Source organism: Tursiops truncatus, chromosome 11, assembly GCF_011762595.2.
Source record: "Tursiops truncatus isolate mTurTru1 chromosome 11, mTurTru1.mat.Y, whole genome shotgun sequence".
NCBI lineage: Eukaryota > Metazoa > Chordata > Mammalia > Artiodactyla > Delphinidae > Tursiops > Tursiops truncatus.
The window spans coordinates 71,213,585-71,225,999 of NC_047044.1; the positions used below are offsets into that span (position 1 = coordinate 71,213,585).

General features: G+C 34.2%; 1 protein-coding gene across 5 annotated transcripts in view; it reads right to left on the minus strand.

The window, feature by feature from the left end:
* Positions 1-404: 404 nt before the first annotated feature.
* The window catches only part of LRRK2 (leucine rich repeat kinase 2), a 153,718-nt gene continuing 141,707 nt past the window's right edge, over positions 405-12,415 (minus strand). For 4 of the 5 annotated variants that reach the window (XM_073788830.1, XM_073788829.1, XM_033866911.2 and 1 more), the window contains 4 exons: positions 10,019-10,171; positions 8,547-8,755; positions 6,659-6,730; positions 405-2,179 (listed from right to left, as the gene is read on the minus strand). In XM_073788830.1, the coding sequence (XP_073644931.1) occupies positions 2,058-2,179; positions 6,659-6,730; positions 8,547-8,755; positions 10,019-10,171 (556 nt within the window). In that variant the 3' untranslated portion in view covers positions 405-2,057. The remainder of the gene's footprint in view (positions 2,180-6,658; positions 6,731-8,546; positions 8,756-10,018; positions 10,172-12,415) is intronic. The other variant, XM_033866912.2, reaches the window with a different exon arrangement.

The following is a 12,415-nucleotide window of genomic DNA, read 5'->3' on the forward strand; positions in this document are numbered from 1 at the left end:
TTCCCTCAAAGTATATTTTCTGTTAATATAAATGCTTACGTTTTGATAATGATTAGCAGTTTACACTAGGGTTCAAATCAGAAAAAAAAATTAAATGACTATTTTTTTAATAAATCGGTTGTTCTAAAGTCATTTTTTTAACAGTACTCAAGAGTGAACCATTCTTCTTAAGAAAATTTTTATGAGAATTTGAAAATAGAATGCATTATGCCCATTGGGTTTTATCCCGAGATCCTGACAACTAGTTGTACTATAGAAAATTGAATAAAGCTCCAGGAGAATACTTCAGTTAGCAACTCCTATAGCGGAATGTCACATACACAGATGAATACAAAGTTTAGATGGATTACAGACTTATATGTGAAAAATAAAACATTATCACAAAGTTTTAAAATTCACAAACATGCTTTAAAAAATGTTTATTGCTTCATTTAAATACAATGTTCATTTACCTATTTCTCCATAATTGTCTTTGGCATATGAATACAAAGTAACAATGAGAAATATCACAGGAACAAATAGCTCCATCATTTCTGACTTTTTTTTGAACTACACAACAAATTAAAATATAGGTCCTCTGAAAAATGGAGAACCTTTCAGGGTTAAGAATTTAGTAATTACCCTTAATATAAAGAAATTTAGTCTTCATATAATAAAATTCTCAGTTTTGAGATTATTAAATGGGCTAGTTATCCTATCATAGGGAATTGTTTGAAATTATAAATATTGGCCAGGGTCAACAGATTTACCAAAAATGTATTTTCTTAAAGCAGAAATGACATTTAAATGGTTACCTAGGTACTCAGCCCCGATACTCCTACCATGGGAATTTTTTTTAAACAATTTAAGTATAATTTAGAAGACTAGGTTAACAGGTACAATTATAGCTAAAGCTCCTTTCTTCTTCAGCAAACTGGTATGTTACATTCTTGTCCCAATGGTCTTAGTGGGAGTTGTAGAATTCTATAATTCTGAAAATAGTTTCTACCTGAATGATGTAGAATTTGCAGGGTCACAAATTTAGGAAGAAGAGTAGAAACATTTGGAGTGAAGAAAATTAGGAACAAGTAGCCAGTGGTCTGGCTTAGCACTTAGAATCAAAATTAAAACATAAAAATATCACTTGAAGGACTGAACATTTTATTTACACCAATTATAAAACTTCAGGGTTCCATATTCAAAGGCAGAGTTGTAATATAGGAAAAGAGAGTGGCTATGTCTTTCTTGGAGAGGAGGATTTTGACAATATGTTGGTTTCTTATCAGCACGTTTCATGGCATTTTCTTTTAGATAAAGTGAAGTTGTATGAGATGCACTGCTTGCATCAGGAACAAAAAGAACTCACATCCCAACAAAGGGCTTTATTAGTGCAAATTCACTGACTATTTACAAGCATATATGATAACTTCATTTAAAAGCAATCTAAGAAGGAATGTATTACATGTAAAACTGTTCTAACATTTTTATTCTATTTTATAGAATATCTAGAAAGTAGTCCAGCAATAGACCTGTCAATCACAGAATGTAAAATAAAGTTTACCTTCATTATGAGTAACAAAACAAAAAATTATCCACTTTGTAAATTTCACTACGAGTACTGCAATTAAGTACTTTTTCGATTTCCTTTCATTACTTAATCCACAAGATTAATTAGGATATATAAGAAACATTAATTTTATACATTTTTACAAAATAAAACCTATAAACAGTCCTTCATATACACAGTAGCAAACAGCAAGTAGTGGAAATACCCTTTTTTTTTTTTTTTTTTTGGCGGTACACGGGCCTCTCACTGTTGTGGCCTCTCCCGTTGGGAAGCACAGGCTCAGGACGCGCAGGCTCAGCGGCCATGGCTCGCGGGTCCAGCCGCTCCGCGGCATGTGGGATCCTCCCAGACCGGGTCATGAACCCGCGTCCCCTGCATCGGCAGGCGGACTCTCAACCACTGCACCACCAGGGAAGCCCTGAAATACCCTTTTTATATATAAACATTTTTAAAAGAATATTTACAAGATAATAATTTTCCCATCCAAAGACAAAGATTTCCAAGATCTCTCTTATTCAACAGATATTCTTCTCATTTTTTCAGCTAATTCTTTTCTCACTCCAATATGTTTTTCTAAATTTTTCACTTCATGTGGAAGATTGATGTCCCAAACAGACAAGCAGGACTGTATCTCTAGAAAATTAAAAAACAAATCATGTTTCAAAGATCTGCCATGAGACATTTTTATTTTACTTTTTGTTAATTTATATTTAGTTGCCTTGGACAAATGTGTATGTGTGTGTGTGTGTGTGTGTGTATGTAAATAATGTACTAAATTATTGCCATTTATAAGAAATTACATTTGGAAAATGTTTAAAATACGTTCTATAATGTATTTTGTTCTATAACTATTAAACTTTAATAAGTGTGGACCTTTAATAACCTATAACACTTCATTTTCTGAAAGAAATAAAGATTTTTCAAACACTGTTCAAAATCAGACATAATATGGATAGAGGTAATATGTAAGGAAAAATATCCACATTTAGTTTAGGTTTGAGCTAGTTCTCATTTTATAGTGGTTGAAATCTCTATTTCACCTGAAAAATAAATACTTAACACTGCTAAATAACTAAAATTTATTTTAAAGATTTATATCTAAATTATTTGCACTATAACATAAGGCAAATACTAACAGCCATAAAAGGGGAAATCGACAGTAACACATTCATAGTAGGGGACTTTAACACCCCACTTTCACCCATGGACAGATCATCCAAAATGAAAATAAATAAGGAAACACAAGCTTTAAATGATACATTAAACAAGATGGACTTAATTGATATTTATAGGACATTCCATCCAAAAACAACAGAATACACATTTTTCTCAAGTGCTCATGGAACATTCTCCAGGATAGATCATATCTTGGGTCACAAATCAAGCCTTGGTAAATTTAAGAAAATTGAAACTGTATCAAGTATCTTTTCTGACCACAATGCCATGAGACTAGATATCAATTACAGGAAAAGATCTGTAAAAAATACAAACACATGGAGGCTAAACAACACACTACTTAATAATGAAGTGATCACTGAAGAAATCAAAGAGGAAATCAAAAAATACCTAGAAACAAATGACAATGGAGACACAACGACCCAAAACCTGTGGGATGCAGCAAAAGCAGTTCTAAGGGGGAAGTTTATAGCAATACAAGCCCACCTCAAGAAGCAGGAAACATCTCGAATAAACAACCTAACCTTGCACCTCAAGCAATTAGAGAAAGAAGAACAAAAAAACCCCCAAGCTAACAGAAGGAAAGAAATCATAAAAATCAGATCAGAAATAAATGAAAAAGAAATGAAGGAAACAATAGCAAAGATCAATAAAACTAAAAGCTGGTTCTTTGAGAAGATAAACAAAACAGATAAACCACTAGCCAGACTCATCAAGAAAAAAAGGGAGAAGACTCAAATCAATAGAATTAGAAATGAAAAAGGAGAGGTAACAACTGACACTGCAGAAATAAAAGAGATCATGAGAGATTACTACAAGCAACTCTATGCCAATAAAATGGACAATCTGGAAGAAATGGACAAATTCTTAGAAATGCACAACCTGCCAAGACTGAATCAGGAAGAAATAGAAAATATGAACAGACCAATCAAAAGCACTGAAATTGAAACTGTGATTAAAAATCTTCCAACAAAGAAAAGCCCAGGACCAGATGGCTTCACAGACGAATTCTATCAAACATTTAAAGAGCTAACACCTATCCTTCTCAAACTCTTCCAAAATATAGCAGAGGGAGGAACACTCCCAAACTCCTTCTACAAGGCCACCATCACCTTGATACCAAAACCAGACAAGGATGTCACAAAGAAAGAAAACTACAGGCCAATATCACTGATGAACATAGATGCAAAAATCCTCAACAAAATACTAGCAAACAGAATCCAACAGCACATTAAAAGGATCATACACCATGATCAAGTGGGGTTTATTCCAGGAACGCAAGGATTCTTCAATATACGCAAATCTATCAATGTGATAAACCATATTAACAAATTGAAGGAGAAAAAACATATGATCATCTCAATAGATGCAGAGAAAGCTTTTGACAAAATTCAACACCCATTTATGATAAAAACCCTGCAGAAAGTAGGCATAGAGGGAACTTTCCTCAACATAATAAAGGCCATATATGACAAGCCCACAGCCAACATCATCCTCAATGGTGAAAAACTGAAAGCATTTCCACTAAGATCAGGAACAAGACAAGGTTGCCCACTCTCACCATTGTTATTCAACATAGTTTTGGAAGTTTTAGCCACAGCAATCAGAGAAGAAAAGGAAATAAAAGGAATCCAAATCGGAAAAGAAGAAGTAAAGCTGTCACTGTTTGCAGATGACATGATCCTATACATAGAGAATCCTAAAGATGCTACCAGAAAACTACTAGAGCTAATCAATGAATTTGGTAAAGTGGCAGGATACAAAATTAATGCACAGAAATCTCTGGCATTCCTATATACTAATGATGAAAAATCTGAAAGTGAAATCAAGAAAACACTCCCATTTACCACTGCAACAAAAAGAATAAAATATCTAGGAATAAACCTACCTAAGGAGACAAAAGACCTGTATGCAGAAAATTATAAGACACTGATGAAAGAAATTAAAGATGATACAAATAGATGGAGAGATATACCATGTTCTTGGATTGGAAGAATCAACATTGTGAAAATGACTCTACTACCCAAAGCAATCTATAGATTCAATGCAATCCCTATCAAACTACCATTGGCATTTTTCACGCAACTAGAACAAAAAATTTTGCAATTTGTATGGAAACACAAAAGACCCCGAATAGCCACAGCAATCTTGAGAACGAAAGAAGGAACTGGAGGAATCAGGCTCCCAGACTTCAGACTATACTACAAAGCTACAGTTATCAAGACGGTATGGTACTGGCACAAAAACAGAAAGATAGATCAATGGAACAGGATAGAAAGCCCAGAGATAAACCCACACACATATGGTCACCTTATCTTTGATAAAGGTGGCAGGAATGTACAGTGGAGAAAGGACAGCCTCTTCAATAAGTGGTGCTGGGAAAACTGGACAGCTACATGTAAAAGTATGAGATTAGATCACTCCCTAACACCATACACAAAAATAAGCTCAAAATGGATTAAAGACCTAAATGTAAGGCCAGAAACTATCAAACTCTTAGAGGAAAACATAGGCAGAACACTCTATGACATAAATCACAGCAAGATCCTTTCTGACCCACCTCCTAGAGTAATGGAAATAAAAACAAAAATAAACAAATGGGACCTAATGAATCTTCAAAGCTTTTGCACAGCAAAGGAAACCATGAACAAGACCAAAAGACAACCCTCAGAATGGGTGAAAATATTTGCAAATGAAGCAACCGACAGAGGATTAATCTCCAAAATTTACAAGCAGCTCATGCAGCTCAATAACAAAAAAACAAACAACCCAATCCAAAAATGGGCAGAAGACCTAAATAGACATTTCTCCAAAGAAGATATACAGACTGGCAACAAAGACATGAAAGAATGCTCAACATCATTAATCATTAGAGAAATGCAAATCAAAACTACAATGAGATATCATCTCACACCAGTCAGAATGGCCATCATCAAAAAATCTAGAAACAATAAAGGCTGGAGAGGGTGTGGAGAAAAGGGAACACTCTTGCACTGCTGGTGGGAATGTGAATTGGTTCAGCCACTATGGAGAACAGTATGGAGGTTCCTTAAAAAACTACAAATAGAACTACCATATGACCCAGCAATCCCACTACTGGGCATATACCCTGAGAAAACCAAAATTCAAAAAGAGTCATGTACCACAATGTTCATTGCAGCTCTATTTACAATAGCCCGGAGATGGAAACAACCTAAGTGCCCATCATCGGATGAATGGATAAAGAAGATGTGGCACATATATACAATGGAATATTACTCAGCCATAAAAAGAAACGAAATTGAGCTATTTGTAATGAGGTGGATAGACCTAGAGTCTGTCATACAGAGTGAAGTAAATCAGAAAGAAAAAGACAAATACCGTATGCTAACACATATATATGGAATTTAAGAAAAAAAAATGTCATGAAGAACCTAGGGGTAAGGCAGGAATAAAGACGCAGACCTCCTAGAGAACAGACTTGAGGTTATGGGGAGGGGGAAGGGTGAGTTGTGACAGGGCGAGAGAGAGTCATGGACATATACACACTAACAAACGTAGTAAGGTAGATAGCTAGTGGGAAGCAGCCACATGGCACAGGGATATTGGCTCGGTGCCCTGTGACAGCCTGGAGGGGTGGGATAGGGAGGGTGGGAGGGAGGGAGATGCAGGAGGGAAGACATATGGGAATATATGTTTATGTATGACTGATTCACTTTGTTATAAAGCAGAAACTAACACACCATTGTAAAGCAATTATACCCCAATAAAGATGTTAAAAAAATAAAATAAAATAAAAAATAAATTATTTGCACTATAAAGAAGCTACCAATTAAAAATGCCTAAAGTTTTATAGCATATGTAATATTTACTGTAAATGTATAAACACATAATATGTTATAATCATTCACATCATTGCACTCTGCTTGGAATCCAGTATATCCTATTAAACATTACCTTTTTGATGTTGCATACCTTCAATACTCTTCCGGTTATACCCCAAAACCAGCATGACATTTTTAAGGCTTCCTTTATAAAAAAATAAAAGTTTTCTGTTAAAGCAATATAATAAGTTGGACTTCAAAGAGTACAACTGTTCATATTTAAGACACAAAAACCTTGGAACTTAACTTACAATTCCATTATTTATGAGATCCCTCAACTATACTGAATAAAAAAACTCTCCAAGATGACCAGAAATTTTTTAAAGTTAGAAAATTTGTGATCTACTCCTTTTTATCATTCTTATTAATTGTGTGAATCTGAGAAAATAGCTTAACCTTTCTGCAAAATGGGTTCAATATTTATACAGTACCCCTCCAGCCAAAGTTATATGTCGAAGAGATAGTGTGTGCGAAAGTGCTTTGGATACTATAAGGCACTGATCAAATGTGAAGCATCTGGATAGAGAGTTGCATGGACAGATAATATACTGATACCCTGTCACATAACCATACTTTATTCTCAAGTCATTCAATAATTTATTCAACAAATATTTATCAAAAGCCTCTATGTACTAGGCCCTAGGCTAGGCCATGGGAATAAAAGGGAACAAACACAAGCAGAGCCAACCCACATGGAGTTTACGGTCTAGTGAGGAGATTAGTTACTACTCAGTAACTAAGTTAACTAGGCAGAAGATGAAACCACACACATAAAACCTTGAGGTAGGGTGAAGCATAGTATTTAAGAGGGACTGAATGTTCTTCTAGACCAGAAAGAGCAGAGAGGAATATGGCAAATGATAAGGGCTAGAGAACTACAGTGAAGCCAGATCATGCCATACATTGTACAATAAGTTTAAATTATTTAAAAAATCAATAAAACCCATTGAAATCTCACTATAATGTCAGTAATGAACAACCATTTGGATGCCAAAGTATTGGGCTGGCCAAAAAGTTCGTATGGAAAAACTCGAATGAACTTTTTGGCCAACTCAATACATACAAATTAAATTAAAGGATAAAACAACCTTGGTGAGTAAGACTAGAGGGACGACCCCCTGCACACCTACTACTTTGCTGGTGTGGACGTGTGTCCTGGTAGTCACCAGTCACTAGGAGCACCTCATTCTAACTCCTGTGCAACTCTGACACCCATTCATGGACAATGGGTGAGGTTGAGGAGAAACATTTATCTCAGCCCTTAATATATTCCTGTAAAAGGAATTTACTATTCTCTTTACCCTGTTAAACATTTTATTTCTCATTTGCTAAAGCTACATTAACTCTAGTTTTGCAGAACTTAACCCCATTTTTGTGATCAACTCTATATATACTAAGTCTATTCCCTAAAGCAAATAGTCAAAAGAAGATAGTTAAGTGTGAGTATCATGTGCTATCATGATTTTTTCATACTTAAGTAGAAAAGGAGTAACAAGATAAAACATAAAAGCTTGAGTAAAACATTATGATTTGTCAATATTTGTAAATTGTGAAGTTCGGCATATATTGCTACAAGAATATAAATTTATTTATAGAATGAAAAACTAGTAGGAAGCTTAAACTATGATCAAAATAAACACCTGTTTTAATTTCTTTGGTCAAAAACTTAAAAATACTCAACATTATATGTTTTTCTCTTAATTATAAAGAACAAAGAGAAAGTAAGACCCAAATTTAGTGTCAGTTAGAATAATATGCTTCTCTTATGGGACTAAAAACATCAATTCCCTCCGTGTTTTTAAGGGCCCTATTCAAAATACATCCTGCAAAATTTCACTGTGAACTTCTGAGACACTTCACATGACGCTGGAAAGTGAAGAGAAAACTTAAATTTAAAATAAAAACATATTTTTATAGTCTTAGAGAATATGAAAAACAAGATCTAAAGGAAAGAAACTTGCCTAACTGTGCAGTCATCATGGCCCTAACAGAATCACAAAAGCTGTGAATTATACAGATGATTCGACGAGCTGAAAGATCAAGGAGTAAGATATGGCCCCCCCCAGTCCCTATCCAGAGGGCAGTGTTCTTCTGGAGGCAGAGAGTTTTCACTCTCCCAGAATAAGACATTTGGTGTTTCGCTTCCTTGTTTGCTTTGACCAGCTCCTCCCTAAAAACCGTAAGGAAAGTATGCATTAATACGTTTTTCAGAAATAAAGAGATAAAAAAAATGTGTGTCTCTCTCTGTATATACAGACACACACACACATATATAACATTTTAAATTATGAATACATGACAGCATACATTACATACTATTAAAATTGTACAGAACTAATTTTGCTAAATATAGTATGTCAAAGAGTCACGTTTTACTACATAAAGCATAAATGACCAAAGATAACATAATTGTCTCCTAACTTCAAGAAATTCTGAAATAAATAAGATAGATACAATTTTTATTAATAAGCCTATGTAATCCAGCAAAAAAAAAAAGAACCAATTTGTCCAATATAAAGGAAAAAAAAAGTTAGTTTCAAAAGGTTTTTATGAAGTCTAAAAGTTATAGAGGAAAATAAAATTATAATCATCTACATGTAAAAGATATGAATACAAACGACTGAATTTTTCACTGAGCTAATGAGTAATTCATGACAAAAATGAGGTATCCAGAAGTAAAAGAATTTCATGAAGTAAGGGACCCTTTACCAGGCAGAACTGTCAGCTCTTCTGAACATAAATTTCCTCACCATCCAGAGAAAAACTAAGAAGGTGTTAGGAAAGTAAACTCTGAAATCTAATTTTATGGATACAGTATATAATCTAAATGTTCTCCAGCAGATAAAAAAATCTATACTGTAAAACCAGAACAAAACTATGAAGTATCTAGCAAATAAGGCTGGCAATGGTCCTGTGTGCCAGCAGCAGCAAACAAGGGATGTGCTTGATGGGAAGTCTCCGACACACTGTATCAGACTGAGCACTGCGGCCTCAGTCTGGCATCTTGATCTTCCCTCCTTAGTGCACTGGTCAATCCAGTACATTTTTTCACCCATATTTTATATTGTTTTGTGACTTTTTCTTTGTAATACCTTGAGGAAACCATATCTATTATGTGCCTATTTTTTTTTCAAAAATGAAATTTGTTGGATACCAACAGATGGTGCTGAAAAGCATTAACAATTTTGTTTCTGAGGGTTGTTTGTTTTTTTTTTAACATTTTTCCATTTAGAAGTAGAAAGGAAGAAAAATAAGCCATACTTCCTCTCTCTGTGAAATATGAAGTGTAAGGACAGCTCTTACAGGCATAAAATAAAGAACCAATGACACTGTACCTACAGTCAACAACATATTGTACACTTAAAATTTTGTTAATTGGGTAGGTCTCATGTAGTATTCTTTTCACAATAAAATTAAAAAAATAATAATTTACTTTAAAAAGTGCACACAGTCTATCAGTTCACAGAGTTTTTCAGTCTTCTTGTCCCATACTTCCACAAATGGGCTATTTTTCTTAGCAACATAAAGAGCCGTGTCTACCACCACTGCTATGATGTTGGAATCACTGAAAGATGCATAAGAAAACCTAGGGGGAAAGAAAAGAATGTCATTTCATTTTTCTAGTATTTCAAAATATAATGCAACCTTATTATGTTAGCTCTTAATGCATATAAAGGATTAACACTATTTTGAAAAAGAAACAGGCTAGAGTATTTGGCAATTATTTCATATTATCCCCTAACCATTCTGAATAGAATACTTTGCGAACAAAAGTCCAGGACCAGAGAGCTCCACAAATGAATTCTACCAATCATTTAGAGAAGAGTTTTAACATCTATCCTTCTCAAAATATTTCAGAATATTAGAGGAAGGAATGCTCCTGAATTCATTCTATGAGGCCAGCATCACCTCAATACTAAAAACCAGACAAAGAAAACACATAAAAAAGAAAATTACAGGCCAGTATCACTGATAAACATAGATGCAAAAATCCTCAACAAAATATTAGCAAACCAAATCCAACAATACATTAAAATGATCATATACCATTATCAAGTAGGATTTAACCCAGCAATGCAAGGATTTTTCAATATCCACAAATATCCACAATATCCACAAATCAATCACACCACATTAACAAACTGAAGAATAAAAATCATACGATCATCTCAATAGAGGCAGAAAAGGCTTTTGACAAAATTCAACATCCATTTATGATAAAAACTCAACAGAAAGTAGTCATAGAGGGAACATATCTCAACATAATACAGGCCATATATGACAAGCACATAGCTAACATCATTCTCAATGGCGAAAACCTGAAAGCGTTCCCTCTAAGATCAGGACCAAGACAAGGATGCCCACTCTCGCTACTTTTATTCAACATAATACTGGAAGTAGACACAGCTATCAGACAAGAAAAAGAAATAAAAGGAATCCAAACTGGAAAGGAAGAAGTGAAACTGTCACTGTTTGCAGATGACATGATACTATACATAGAAAATCCTAAAGTTGCTACCAGAAAACTACTAGAGCTCATCAATGAATTCACTAAATTTGCAGGATACAGAAATCTGTTGCATTTCTATACACTAACAACGAACAATCAGAAAGAGAAATTAAGGAAACAATCCCATTAACAACTGCATCAAAAAGAATAAAATAACAAGCAATAAACCTACTACAGCAGATAAAAGAGCTGTACTCAGAAAACTGTAAGACTCTGATGAAAGAAACTGAAGATGACACAAACTGATGGAAAGCTACACCATGTTCATGGATTGGAAGAATTAATATTGTTAAAACGACCATACTACCCAAGGCAATCTACATATTCAATGCAATCCCTATTAAAATACCAATGGCATTTTTCACAGAACAAGAACAAATAATTTTAAAAATTTGTATGGAAATACAAAAGACCTGAATAGCCAAAACAATCTTGAGAAAGAACATAACTTAAGGAATCACACTCCCTGACTCCGGACTATATTACAAGCTACAGTAATCAAAACAGTATGGTACTGGCACAAAAACAAACACATACATCAATGGAATATAAGAGACCAGAAATAAACCCACCCACTTATGTTCAATTAATCTACAACAAAGAAGGCAAGAATGCACAATGGAGAAAAGACAGTGTCTTCAATAAGTGGTGCTAGAAAAACAGGAAAAACAGCTACATGGAAAAGAATGAAATATAGAAGATTCTCTAACAGCATATACAAAAATAAACTCAAAGTGGATTAAAGACTTAAATGTAAGATTAAGTACCATAAAACTCTTAGAAAAAAACATAGGCTGAGCACTCTTTGGTTTAAATTGTAACAAAATTTTTTGGGGGGATCTGTCTCCTAAAGCAAAGAAAATAACAGCAAAAATAAACAATGGGACCTAAGTAAACTTAAAAGCTTTTGCACAGCAAAGGAAACCATCAACAAAATGAAAAGACAACCTACTGAATGGAAGAAGATATTTGCAAATGATACGATTGATAAGGGGTTAATATCCATAATATATAGACAGCTCCTATAACTCAACATCAGAAAAAACAAAAAACCCAATTAAAAAATGGGCAGAAGACCTGAACAGACGTTTTTCCAAAGAAGACATACAGATGGTCTGCAGGCACATGAAAAGATGCTCAACATCATTAATCATCAGAGAAATACAAATTAAAACCACAGTGAGATATCACCTTACACCTGTCAGAATGGCTCTCATCAAAAAAACCACAAATAATAAATATTGGCAAGAATGTGGAGAGAAGGGAAACCTCATACACTGTTGGTGAGAATGTAAATTGGTGCAGCCACTGTGGGAAACA